This window comes from Antechinus flavipes, chromosome 2 (assembly GCF_016432865.1).
Source record: "Antechinus flavipes isolate AdamAnt ecotype Samford, QLD, Australia chromosome 2, AdamAnt_v2, whole genome shotgun sequence".
Classification (NCBI taxonomy): domain Eukaryota; kingdom Metazoa; phylum Chordata; class Mammalia; order Dasyuromorphia; family Dasyuridae; genus Antechinus; species Antechinus flavipes.
This window is the reverse complement of record NC_067399.1, coordinates 339,705,399-339,719,626: the sequence shown is the minus strand read 5'-3', so window position 1 is coordinate 339,719,626 and position 14,228 is coordinate 339,705,399. Positions and strand designations below refer to the sequence as shown.

The 14,228-nt window shown below is 39.8% G+C and overlaps 1 protein-coding gene across 2 annotated transcripts in view; it reads right to left on the bottom strand.

Moving 5' to 3' along the window:
- Window positions 1-14,228, bottom strand: part of PLEKHH1 (pleckstrin homology, MyTH4 and FERM domain containing H1) — a 69,049-nt gene that overhangs the window by 17,202 nt on the left and 37,619 nt on the right. For both annotated transcript variants that reach the window (XM_051977875.1, XM_051977876.1), the window contains exons 8-14: window positions 10,843-10,921; window positions 8,801-8,892; window positions 7,132-7,282; window positions 5,954-6,096; window positions 4,209-4,319; window positions 3,568-3,654; window positions 3,032-3,193 (exon numbers count right to left, since the gene is read on the bottom strand). In XM_051977875.1, the coding sequence (XP_051833835.1) occupies window positions 3,032-3,193; window positions 3,568-3,654; window positions 4,209-4,319; window positions 5,954-6,096; window positions 7,132-7,282; window positions 8,801-8,892; window positions 10,843-10,921 (825 nt within the window). The remainder of the gene's footprint in view (window positions 1-3,031; window positions 3,194-3,567; window positions 3,655-4,208; window positions 4,320-5,953; window positions 6,097-7,131; window positions 7,283-8,800; window positions 8,893-10,842; window positions 10,922-14,228) is intronic.

Sequence of the window (14,228 nt, the reverse complement as noted above, 5' to 3'; positions counted from 1 at the left end):
CACACAAATAGAACAAGTTGCTTGCTTGTAGCCCTGGGATCTTGCTTTCTATTGTAATTAATCTAGAAAGTTGAATGGGGAGAGCTCAATCCTTAGTAATCCAAGGGAAAAGTGTAAGAAATTCCTTTCTGTCCCTTTGCTTGGAAACCAGTTGGTGCCTACAAAAGGGGTTTCAGAAAGCAATCCTAATTCTTTTTTTTTTCTTTCTAGTAAATGGGTATTTTTAATACACATTGCTTTATGAATCAGTTGGGAGAAAAAAATCAGAGCATAAAGTGAAAAACCGTGGGAGAGATTAAAAAAAAAAAACAGAAAAAAGAAGTAAACATAGCATATGTTACATTTAGTCTCCTTAGTTCTTTCTCTGGTTGCAGATGGCTTTTTCTGTCCAAAGTCTATTGGGGTTGCCTTGGATCACTGAACCAATGAGAAGAACCAAGTCTTTCATAGTTGATCTTGGCACATTTTTGCTGTTATTATGTACAATGTATCCTGGTTCTGCTTGTTTTGCTCAGCATCAGAATCCTAATTTTGCAATTATTAGAACTATTTGCTAGTTCTGGATAGAACTGGTTCCCTGCGGGTTGGTTTCCTTATCTTGTGTTTTTGCTCTGTTCAAGTCTTTCTCTATTCAGCTGTGAAACTGATCTCCCTAAAATACAGATTTGACTATGTTGTCCCCTTACTCAATAAATTCAATTTCACTTCCAGGATCAGATACAAAATGCTTTGCTTGGTTTTTAAAGTCTTTTATGATGATTCCCTCCTACCTATCCAGTCTTTTAACATCTTACTCCTTTCTATGTACACTGTGAATACTCTTTCCTGCTCCACTCACAAGCCACTTCACCTGTCTGTTCCCCATGTCCCGAATTCTCTCCTTCCTCAGCTCCCCCTAGTCTCTCTGATTTCCTTCAAGTCTCAGCTAAAGTTCCACATTCTGCAAGAAGCCCATTCCTGTGCTCCTTCCTTAATCATAGTGCCCAAGGCTACCCCCAATTTTATCCTGTGTATATTTTTGTTGAACAAAGGACAAACAACAACTTATGTGAGTAGAACTGCCTCACTAGTGATTCAACTGAACTGATCAGTTGGGCAACACAGCTCTCCTTCCTTCTGTTCTATGTCCTGGAATTAACAGGTAGAGAGATGAGGGCCTGCTTCTCCTCTTTATTCTTCCCTTCCTCCTTCCTTCCCCTTCCCCTTCCCCTTCTCCTTCCCCTTCCCCTTCTCCTTCCCCTTCCCCTTCCCCTTCCCCTTCTCCTTCTCCTTCCCCTTCTCCTTCTCCTTCCCCTTCTCCTTCTCCTTCTCCTTCTCTCTCTCTCTCTCTCTCTCTTTCTCTCTACCTCTCTCTCTCCCTCTCTCTCTCTCCATCATGTATCTCATTTTTACCTTTAGTTGCTTTGCCCAAATGTAATTTTTTTTTGTATCACTGAAACTTCCTAAGATATCTTGGGGTTTCTCAGCTTGATTTCTTTTTTAAGGACCAAGCCTTAAACCCATTACTCTGGCTCTCAGAGATTGATCGACAACATGGTCATTATTTAGGGATTGATTGACTGAGTGTGAATGTAAACAGTAAATGTTTGTTTTGGCCAGAAACTGTGAGACTTCCCTTTCCAGACTGGATTTTTTTTTTTTTTGATAGGTAAAAGAGGCCATTCTTTGCCTCAATTCTTACCTAGCCCTAATCTCTGAAGGGTCATTGCCTCAGGCAAACTGAAACCTGTTAAAGACCTAAATTTAAAAAGGCCAAAAAGTTTCCCATTGCAACCAGGGCCATTTCCAGAACTAATAGGGAACCACTGGAACTTACAGACTAAGGAATGTATGTCCTTGGACTTGGACTTTGGGAAGTCAGTTGGACAACTGTGTAGAGGATGGAGTGGAGTAAAATGAGACCTGAGTCAGGGAAACTGATTAGGAGGCTATTTCAGTAGCCTAACAAGAAGTGAAGATGATCTGAATTAGTTGTGATGTCTGTATTTGAAGAAAAGGGGTTGAATTTGAGAGATTTATTTGGAGAGATTGGAAGTAGAAACAGCAAGGTGTGGCATCTGAGTGGGTACAGATGGTGACTGGATACACTGGATAAATGGGAATGAGGAATGGAGCATGATACCAAAGTTTCAAACCTGGGTGACTGAATGATGGTGGCTCCTTTAATACAAATAGGGAAACTTAGAAAAAGTGTAGATTTGAGGTAGAAAGATAATGAAGTGAATCTGTAGTGAAGAACAAAATCCATTCATGCTTTCTCATCTTGTGTGACTTACACTGTTGCACAAAAATGAATTGCAACATTTGAGTCCCTTCTGTTCCTTCCCCTGGGGGTACTTGCCATAGACAGCTACTAGGTGATCTGTAGACAAGGTGTAGGTATGCTGGGAGCAAGCATTTTGCCTACACATGCTAGTACAGGTGCCTAGGTCTCAGGCTGTAAATACCTTGAAGAGCCAATGCCAAGTAAAAAGTGGAGCAATTACACAACAGCAGAAAGCCAGTAGTGGGAATCTGTACTGTGGGAAAATAATATTGAAAATAATGGATGAAGAGGTGGTGTGGTTCTACTAGAGACAAACCCTTTGAGTAGGGAGATTGAAATGCAAAGCATCTTTTAGCCTTCTAGTTAGGTGATCATGCACTCTGTGGGGTCAATGCCATGACCTTGACCACTGTGATTATTGCTCTAGAATGCACATGGAGATTCTGATTAAGAGGTGACACACAGAATAATAATAGTACTTATACAGAACTTTACGAATTATAAAACATTTATAAATATCTCATTCTCTCTTCACAATAACCCAGGAAAGTAGGTACTATAATTATTCCCATTTTTGTTAGCAGAATCTTGAGGCTAATTTTGAATTCAGGCTCTCTTGACTCCAAGTCCAGTGTTCTATTCACTGTGCCATCTACTTGCCTTTAGGATATGATATGAGGCAGGATTCCATAACTCCTTTTGATCTCTTTCCATCCTATCTCCACTGTCCTTTCAGAAGGCTCACAATATGAATGCTACCCATACCTTGGTCAGCCAGCCTCGCACAATGGGTTTAGCCCCACTCTGTGGCAGGCCTGGAGATCCAATGGCGTGTACCTTCAGCAAGCTTTGGAGTACCCGGATCCACTCCTCCAGCAAACTGGGGGAATCTGCGGTCAGGTAATAAGTTTTCTTCTCAGAGATGAGCTGTAGGGGAAAGATGTGGGATAATGGAGGAAATGGGATCTGCAGATCCCAGGGCTTATCACTAGTATTATTATTATTATCATCACCCCATCTTCTCAGCCTTCTCTTCTCTCTCTATTCTCTCCCTCTCTTCCTCCATCCCTTTTCCATTTTTTACCATCATCCTCTCCCTTTCCATGTTTCTTTCTCTCTTTCCTGCCTTCTCACAGCCAGGAGTTATGGGAGTTCTGGTCAAATATGCACTTAGCATCTCCTCTACATCCTTTGATTACCTAACATGGACATGCTTACTTCTTGGCTCACTTTTTCATCCTCTCCTCAGCATCTGGGCCCTGTTTCAGAAGATGATGAGTGTGTACACAAGGGAGACTCACCTGAAATGTCTGCGCGCCTTCTCCCCGGACAATGTGGCAGTGGGAGTTCAGTTCCACTTGACCTTGAGGCTTCTGGATCACATCACTCTGTAGGACGAGATGGCAGAGGAGCAGGGTTGGGGTGTAGGGATGTGGCTGCCCGAACCACCCAGGGCTCATTTTCCATCCCCTCGTAACCTTCTGACGTGTACACGTCACACAGACTTTCCTGGTGTCAGTGTCTCAGGTGAGCAGAACAGGTATGGTGCTGGGGACCCCATATCTAGGCTAGGCTTTCCACCGTAAGGAATAGGAATCCTCTAACTAATGTTGCAAAAGGACAGGTAGAGCTGCCAGACGGGGGCTTGGGAAAAGCTGCGCTTTCCGGCCCTCAGGCTTTTTGCATACCCGGCATCCTCTTCTGAGTCTCATGGTTGTAATGTGAATATGCCGGTTTCTCCCAGGGTTATATTCCCTCTCAGTGGTGTCTTCCATGGCTCTGGTTCGGTGCTTGCCGAAGTTTAGGCTGAGGGATGACCTTTTACTCCCCTTCTTTCCCCTGACCCCACGTGCCTTGCACTATCCTAGCCCATGCTGCCCACCCTTGGGGCACCTCTTGCCTTGTCCTGCAGGACGGTAATAGGCTGTGGGAAGCACCTTACCGGGGACTTGTAGTACATGATTTGTCTGTGCCTTAGAACAAACCAGCGTCTTTTCCATGTCTTCACCCGACTATCCATTTTCAGTAGGTAGCCTGATTTCTCTAAAGATTCCTACAGTACAGACATGGGAGGAAATGTAAGTTGAGGTGGAAAGAAAAAAAAAGAATCTGGTCAGGGCTACTCGATACACTGTAGGCCATAGTTATTCATATGAAACCAATTATTTAATTTTATTATTGATAGTAATAACTCGCATATAGTTTTCACTTTAAAGTTTGCAAAGTACGTTATAAATATTATCTCATTTTGATCCTCACAACTCTGAGAGGCAGGTGATATTATTATCCTCATTTTATAGATGAGTGAAATATCTTGCCCTAACTCAGATCTTCCTGATTCCAGATCCAGTTTTCTGTCCATTGAACCACCTAAGCTGCCTTAATGATTGAATCATCATTAATATATATTTATTGAGAGTCTATAAACTCTCAATGATACTTCATGTAGGGTAGCATACTCAGCATATAAAGAGGTATAAAACTCAGTTTCTAACATTGAAAGGCTTATATTCTAGGGAAGAAAATAGATGCAGAAATTAATAGCAATGTAAGATAAAATATGATAATTGCCAAATGAATTGTAGTTCGGTAAAATGATCTCTGGGGCTGGTCTTGAGATGGGCCAAGAAGTTTTCATGAAGAAGATGGAGCTTCAGTTAGTTAGTGAAAGGACTTAAATTGCCTAAGAGACAGAAGGGAGGTATTCCAGGTAAGAGCAAGGACTATAAACATGTATGTGGGAAATAATGAGTAGACCAATTGATCTGGAGCAGAAAGTTTCTATAAGGGAAAAGAGGGAGATAAGGCTAGAAAGGCAGGTCATATTCAGGTCTTGAGGAGGCTTTCCCTTGTTTTTTACTATTTGAGCCCTATCCCTATAACTACCCCCTTGAAAAGAAGTTGCTCTCCAATTCAGTTCAATAAATATTGAGTACCAATCATGTCTGTTGTCTCTCTGCTTATCTGTAATGTGGTCAGCACCCACCCTTTCTCTTGCCATCCCCTTAGGGACCTCATTTCTCACACAAAGATTATAGGGTTAGAGAATTCTGGCAAGATGACTGAGGACCAATCCCGTCTGACTTCAGTTTCTCTCCATCACTTTGTACAAGGGGTTGAATTGGATAGCACGTGCAGTTTCACTGCCTGCTTCAGGCTTAGCCATATGTGGTGCTTTGAGATGATAAAACAGATTCATTACCAGCCACTCAGTGAACCTTTAAAAAACAGTGACCTGTTCTTAGATCCTTTTTTCTTTTTCTAACTGTAGATCAACTGTAGTCACATAACTTTGATTCAATTTTTATCTTACTTGGAAAAGTTTCCAGTGTTTCTCCATCACAAATACTATAAGATCTTGCTTTTTAGTCAATACTTTAAATCATATAAAAGTTGCAATCATGCTATTTTAGACACATTTTCTTAAATGTCTTCAGGAAATGAACTTTTAGAGGGGGTTTATTTGGGTGTTTTTTGGGAAGTATAAGTTGTATCAAACAAAATAATTACCAAATACCAAATATTGCTCAAAATATTTTTTGAAAAAAAGACAAGGATAATCCTAATGTACTTGATACAAGATGTGTCAGTTTTTCTTTGTAGTTTAAAATTAAAAGCATGTGGTAAAACCTCAGCTATGTCTTCCCCTTTTCAGCCACTGGTCCATGCTTCCAAGGTTTCACTTACCCCATGGGATCCAAGTCCATCAATGGAATAGATTGAGGTCCGTTGAACTTTATATTCAGGTTCTGAGTAGTCACTGTCCAAAGAATAGGCATCAGGAGGAATAGCATAGTCACTCTCTGAACTCAGGGAGGATATGGAGACATCTGGCCATGGAGAAATGGGTTCAGTGTGTGGAGATTGTCAAAAGACATATGTTTCCATGTCTTTTCCCAAGCACCTACCCTGCCCATGTCAGGCAAAGCTGTCCAACCTCCTGAGTAAGTAGTGAATGTCTAATAGGCCCAATCATATCCTCTTCCTCCAAGAACAGGTCAAAGATATATGATGAGGGGCAAGTTGCTTGGGTGATGGGGTGTTCACACTTCTTAGTTATCTCAAACAGTGGAAGAAAGAGCCTTAGTAGAAAGTGGTTTTTCTCTTTGTGAATCAGTCAGGTTGTTCCCACCTAGTTTTTCTATTACTCCTGACCAAAAAAGGAGGTGAGAGGCTAGTTGGATTTTTTTTAAATGGACCTAAGAAATTTGACTCGCATATTACTAAAGGGACCCTGAGTGTTGTCTTTTCAATTCTGTACTTCAGTTTCTCCATTTCTAAAATGGGACTACCATCCTAACACCTTTTCTCTTTCTTTCCCAGGGATTTAATGAAGTTTAAAGTCCAATATAAACTCTTTAGAGCAGGGGTTCTTAATATGGAGTTTTGAACTTGTTTAAAAATATTATTAAAATAAAAAAAAACCAAAAATTTTATTAAAATAATCAATATATCATAATATATAATAACAGATGTAATATGCATATAACATGGCATATGTAATAATATAATTAAATAATATTAAAATATTAGTGACTATATTTCAACATAATTATTTTTCTTTGTAATTATATGTGTATTTTTTTATGCATTTAAAACATTATTCCAAGAAGGGACATATAGATTTCCCCATATTACAAAAGTAATCCATGACACCATAACGATTAAGAACTCCAGCTTTAGAGAGTGACTTTTCCTCTTCATTATGACCCATTGCTATTGACTGGTACTCCTTGGAAAGGAACGTTCGTGTCCCACAGCCCAGAAGGGTTCCCTCCACAGCTCATAGCCCTTTGAAGAGAAAGGGAATACTGCCTGCAGATTAAGATTATTGAAGCCTTATTCATGCCCCAGGCTCCCAGTACCTCTTTTGATAGCCCGAGGGCTGGCTGGTACACTGGCTTTCCTGGACTCCATGCAAGTGACAGAAGTTTGGAAACTGGTCTGAGAGCTGCAGTCATCATCAGAACCAGAGGATTCATCCAGGAAGGGCACAGTGCTGATCTGAGTCGCTCTCTGGAAAGCCAATTTCCCCCCATCCCCAGAAGTGTGTGACTGTGCAGAAGAGAACAAGGGCATCATCTCTTGTTCATCTTACCCCCCTCCACCCTGGAGTAAAGTCCAATCAACAGTTCCTAAGGAATGATGAGAGTTGGGCAAATTCTTGGAGAAGGAACTGTACTTTATAGCAAACATTTATTAGGTGCCTAGTATGTTTTAAGTTTTGGAGGAGAAAGTTTTTCTCTCATGAATACAGAGAACTATAATGTACAAAATTATATTAGAGATACACAAAAATTCTATGTAAGGTTTGAGGGGAGGCCATCATTGATGGTATATGTGGCTATATGTTTTCAATCAGTCCTCAGATTCACAGGTGTAATGATCCTGGAAATTGGCATGAAAATAAAAAACAAATAAAAATGTTGATATATAGAACCTATAGGAAATAGGATGTTAGGTTCCCATAACTATCAAAAACTAAAATCTTTCACTAAAGATTGCTGAAAACACATTTTTTCTCTATATATTTTAATAACAAAATATCAATTCTAATAATATGCACTTTTTCTAACATGGTAACCATGAAATAGCCCATAAAATGCAGTACACAAAATAAAATTGCCAAAACGAAAGATATTTTTTCTTGCTAGTAATTCCCTAGAATTCTATGACCTTTTATGCTAATATCTCAATTAATAAATCATTTCAGACAACACTATACTGATGTAAATCTTTCTACCTTGGCTACCTTTTGAAAACCAAGGGAAATGTTGCTGGGACTTTAGTCACTGCTCTTGGAAGATGCTGGAACTGATGAATTCTTGACATCACCTCTGACACTCTAAATGCTGGGTAGCTCTTTACAATAATAGATGAACAAGACCAATGAAATGCTTGGGATATCAGCTACTCTACAGACTTGCCTCTTATTTTTTTCTCTACTGCATGTAGTTGCAAATGTGTGCCATTGCCAATACGAAATGAAAATGAGGTTACTAATAAAGTCATGTAAATGCATGAAGTTACAAAAATTAAATATGTGAATAGTGATCATTTTATGTGTTTGAGACTATGTATCAGGGAACATTTCATGGAAGAGAGAGCAGTTGAGTTGGGATTTAATGAATGGGTTGGGATTCAACAGAGACAGAGATTAAGAAGGACTACTAATTATTTACAATCCTGATTTCCTGGACTCTATTTTTTGTTTTCCTTTCACTCCATCTTTTCTGGTTCTTTTCTCAAAGAAAATTTCAAAACTTACTCCTGAAATGGACACACCTGGTCTGGCTCCCTAAGGCAAGTGAACATATTAGGGGTATGCTAAGTGGGGTCCCTACCAAGGACCAATTCTCTATGAGGACATATGAAGAGAGTGCTTCCTGGGAAATGGTGCCCTAAGGAAATGTGATAGTCCTGCTCAGGGATACACAGGCATGAAATCCTGACCTTAGATATTCATGCCAGTCATCCAAGCTCCAGGCGTCTTCTCTAAAAAGATGTAATCATCACCAATTCTTGTTTCCTTACCCCCTTCAGTGTGGTGTAGACAGGCACGTGGAAGTTCTGGTTGACAAGCTTGGAGAAGGACCCAGGGGAGGTGAAGGACATAGAACTTGAGGCTGGAGATGGGAAGAGATAGAAGAGATGCTATATACTAAGGTACCATAACTCAGGAAGGGTAGTGGTAAAGTGCAGAGCACTCGGCTTGCAATCAGGAAAATTCATCTCAAAGAGCTCAAATCTGGCTTCAGATATTAAGTGTGTGAACCTGAGCAAATCATTTAACCTCATTTGCCTCAGTTTCCTCAACTGTAAAATGATTTGGAGAGGTAAATGACAAACCACTCCAATATCTTTGTTAAGAAATGGGGTCATGAAGAGTTGGACGTGACTGAAACAATTGAACAAAAACACAAAAGGAAAAATGGGATATGACTTTAGGAGGCTAGTTTAGGGAGACATTAGACTTATCTTTAGGGCCTAGACTAGGAAGATGTGGGGGAAATAATGCCCTTGCCTTTTTTTTCTAGGCCATGAACTGCATTGCAGTATATGGGAGAAATGGGAGATTTCAATATTGGCAGAAAATCAGTGCTCTTCTTTGTCTTTTTATATTCAGGGAAGCAGCATAATGTCAGTTCTAAATAATAAATTGTTGACTGTCTGAGAAGCTTTTACTTTATTCTACTCTCTATTCCAATTCTCTTCGAATCATAGAATGTTAGAGTTGGAAGGAACCTCAATTATTACCCTATCCAATCCATACATGAGCTCAAATTTTTCTATGACATTCTTAATAAGTAGTTACCCAGCTTCTGCTTATAGTTCTTCAGCAACAGGGAACCTCCTGAGATATCCCCCTTCCATTTCTTATTTTAATAACTCCCATTGTTAGAAAACCAAACACTTAAAGAGATTCCTTTGACCTCCACCAGAATCATCTCCAAGGTATAGAAAAAGCAGGGTGATGGTCCTTTGGAAGTTTCCTAAATTGCTTCAGAAACCCGAGGTGGAATTAAGGGGCTGCTGTTCAGTGGTGTTGGGAAAAAATCCATTCTAAGATTAATATTTAACATATGTCACCAACTGTTGTATTGTCTTATAAAGTGGCCTGTATTAGTAATTATAACAGCCAGACTCTAATGTTGCTTTGATTTTAGGCAAATTCTTCAACTACCTCATCTGTAAAATAAGGAGAATAGCACTTTACTTCACAGGATCAAATGCAAGTGAAAGTGTCATGTAAATGGTAAATAAAGTATTATATGATAGGTAGCATGGTGTAATGAAGAGAGAACCAGCCTTGGAGTTAGGAACTCAGGTCCTGCCTTTAACATATATTGGCTATTTAAATCTGGGCAAGAAGTCAGTCCTGTAGGCAATTCTCTAAAACTATAAAAATTGTAGAGAATAATAACAGGAAATACTAGCAAGGTATACACACACACATATATATACACACACATATGTACATGTCACTTTTAAGATTTGCAATGTTCTTTACACATTCTATCTTATTTCATGTTTATAACAGCCTGATAGGTTGATATTATAGGTGATAGATGCTACTATTATCTCTATTTTGCAGATAAGGAAACTGAAGCAGAGTTTAAGTGACTTGCCCATGGTTACCCAGCTAGCATTTGAACTCAGGTATTCTTAATTCTAATTTGAGATTATGGTGAAATCACAAGTCTAATTTCTATCTTTTGTAAATTATTGGTAGTACCTCTATTTCCCTTCCTCAATTATTAAAACAAAAGGGCTAGCTTGACCCACTGTCTCTTCCCTTCCTTTTCTCACATCCTCAGATCACCTTTTTGTACCTCTTTTTCATTTTCAAAGTTGCCATTAATATTCATTTTCACAGCTTGCTTTCCTCTGCATTAAAATATTAGGGATGGGGAGTAGATTGCTGTTTTACTTTACTATTTCCTGGTCCTAAACTACCCTTAAAAGAGTACTCTCTCCTAAAATCTCCTTTCCTCTTTCTTCCAGAGATAGCAGCATCTTTCCTATTCCCACCCATCCCAATCTTCCTTTGCCCTCTAATTAATTTGAGGACTCACCACAGGTAGAAGCATCATTTCCAGGAGACATCTCAGACAGCTGCATGCCAGATAAGGCCACAGCATAAATCCGACTCTCCTGAAATGACAGTTCCTAATTAGGATTGGCCCTCAGGGTCCAAGGGGGAAACCTCCCCCACACACAACTTCTTAATAATTAGACCTAGAACAAAGTGGAATGAGTTTATTTTGGAAGCAATGGAGGAATTTAGGATAAAGCTAAATGACCACTTGTATGTTGTAGTAAGAATTCTTTGTTTAGGTACAAGTTGGAAAAGCATTCTGTCAATTTTGAAATTCTGTGATTCTCTGAATACTTTGGGCTAAGCCTTATGCAGCTTTTTGATGGGAAGGGTTTTTTTAAACTGTTGTTTTTTGTTTTTATTAAGCTACAAGAAGCTAGAATCATTTATTTCTAAATCCTTGATATATTCAGAATCATAATTAGGAATTCTGGCAACTGAGGGGTAAATTAGGTTGAGTTAAGGACAGGGCTGAGGGTAGAGAAGACAGAGCCAGGCACTGAATTTGTTGGGGAAGACGGAGAGTGACCAGAAGGCCCATAGATGACAGATAAATATTATCTGGCATGCAGCTGTCTGAGGGGTCTCCTGGAAGACCTGGGCAAGATAGATAGAGTGAGACTTCAAATTGGGAAAGTTGCTGAGTGGTGGTGACAGACGGAAGTCTGTAGGTGGCAGCAGAAAGCAAGAAGTGGACCTGCTTCTCTTGTATGTGGATGCCAGGTTGGTGCTGGGGACAGAGGGGGATGGGGAGGGATGGGAAGCAGCCGGCCTTGGAGAGTGTCCAAAAAACTATAGTATTTTCAAGAGAAAGATAGGTTTCAGTGAACAGCAGGGAGAAGGAATGCAAGAGGAAGAAATCTAGATAAAGGGTAGTTTGTTATTGATGGAGGATGAGAGAGAGAGAGAGAGAGAGAGAGAGAGAGAGAGAGAGAGAGAGAGAGAGAGAGAATATGAATGGAATTAGCTAGAACTAGGTAAGGAGAGAAAATTAAAAACAGGGTGAAAAGGGAAGGGAGCCCAGAAAAGATGGACCTGCCCGGGTACAGCTGTTCGATTTCTCTCAAGCCTCCTTGACATCCATTGCCAGTGACCATGTCCCTCCTGCCATCTTACTCACCAAAGTAGATAGGAATGAAAGCCAAAATACTAGTGGAGGAAGAAGAGTTGCTCATTTCCTCTTTCCTCCTCGCCCAACCTCCACTGCCATTAAAATCACCCCCTCGTTTTGTGACAAGCTGCTTTCCCCCAACCCTGTGGAGAAACGAGGTCAGCAGAAATGTCAGTAGACCAGAGTGGGGATGAAGGAGCAGCATCCCTGCTCCCAGGAGAAAGCAGATTCTCTCTGAAGATGGTGCCTGAGGAAATGCTGAAAAGCTTGGACTGCTCCTGCCCCAGTTTTGGCTATATGGGGGTGGGCTGGGGAACAGGGCTGAACAAAAGTTTCTCCTACGGGGATGTAAAATTGAACAAGGGGAGAGTGAAAACTGAGACTGGTGATAATGAAGAACTAAGATCTCCCTCAGAATACTGTAATGTGATTAGGTGAAAGGAAGAACAAACTGACTCTTCTCTCTGAGTCATTTAGTTATTTGGAAAAAGACTCTGAGGAGCTACTTAAAAGGCATCATTGAGTGTAGAAAAGAGTCTTTCTTATACCTAGGATAAAACCTAGCTCTGCCTTAACACTAGCAAGGACTGAGTAAGGGGAATGGCTTCAGTTGTAGCTTGTGAAATTTAAATTAAACATAATGAAGCCCTTCCTGATAGCTATTTGTTATAATATCAGAATGTCCTTTTGATTCTCAGTTGTCTACCTACAAGAATTTAAGTGTAGTCCTGCCTGAAAGTCAAGTGAGGGGTGGGGAATAAATTCTCCTGACCTTCAGATGTTCCTTCTCAAGCTCTGAAAGTGCAATTCTGTAATAATTAACAATCGGCAGGGCTACTAATGTTCTCTGCAATGTTTAGACTTTACACTGGGTTTTTTCTGGGGAAAGGGAATTATGAAGGCCTGAATGTGTAGGGATAGCTGGGAATTGTGCACACACTGAGAAGATAACACACAAAAAACCTCTCTCCAGTCCTTGCTGATTCTATGGGACTCAGAGTCCCAGGTGAGAGTATGGAGGGTGTGATGGAAACCATTATCTCTTATTATCAGCACTTTTTCTTCACAGTCAACTGGTGCTCAGCATGTGCTGTCAAGAGCATGCCCTGAATTCATACATGTACAAACCTATCAATTAAACCAATGAAGATAAAACATAGGAGCAGCTATCATCCATTCCTGTACAATACAAATTTGGGTGAATGGTGAAGATTAGACTTATTTTTATTTTATTGACACATCTATGCTTCTAGCTACTTCTCCTGTTCTAGTCTTCCCTTCCTTTTCAAGCCTATGTTTTTGGGGAAATTTCTATTTAAAAAGCCATCATCTGATCTTAATATTCCCATTTTGATTTATTACAGATATGTCTATTAATGTCTTACCAGCCCAGTTGAATATCCTCTCCCTCCATTTTATTCTGTTGAGATCCCTTTGCCCTTTTCTGTTCTCCCTTTCCCTTCCTTGAGAAAGTTCCACAGAGCTGCCACATTCTTTAAGGCAGAGACAAACATACCATTGGTACCTACCCGCTCTGTTTCATAGGATCATGGTTTTTAGTACTGGAAGGGATGCCAAAGGGCATGTAGTTATAGAGGAAACTCAGGCCTGAGGAAGTTAAAGTAATCAATCCAAGATCACCAAGTAGTAAATGTCAGAGGTGGGATTTGAACCCCATTTCCTTAATTTTATAGCTAGTGCTCTTTCATTTAGACCATTATCTCTATTTAGGGATTCTCTTTCCTTTTTCCATATATATAGTATATGTAGACATATATATATATATGTATATATATGTATATAGCATATGTACACACACATACATACATATGTATATATATTTATTTATATTTATCTCATTCTTGCTCTTAGCTAGTAATCACTATAAAGATAATTACTATAATAGAATAAGGCAGGGGTTCCAAATCTTGAGTTTATGGATCCCCAAAGAGATCATGGACAGATTCCATGAGCCCCCCTGAAATTGTATTTTTGATTTCACTAATATTGGTTTCCTTTGTAATTGTGTACATTTTATTTTATGCATTTTAAAAACATTCTGAGAAGGGGTCTGTAAACTTTCTCAGACAACTAAAAAGATCTGGCATATAGATAAGAACCCCTAACTTATAATATGACCCTTCCCAGTCTGTATTTGCATTTGTTTGTTGTTTTACAAGGCAACTGGGATTAAGTGACTTGGCCAGGGTCACACTAGGAAGTATTAAATGTCTGAGGACAATTTTGAACTC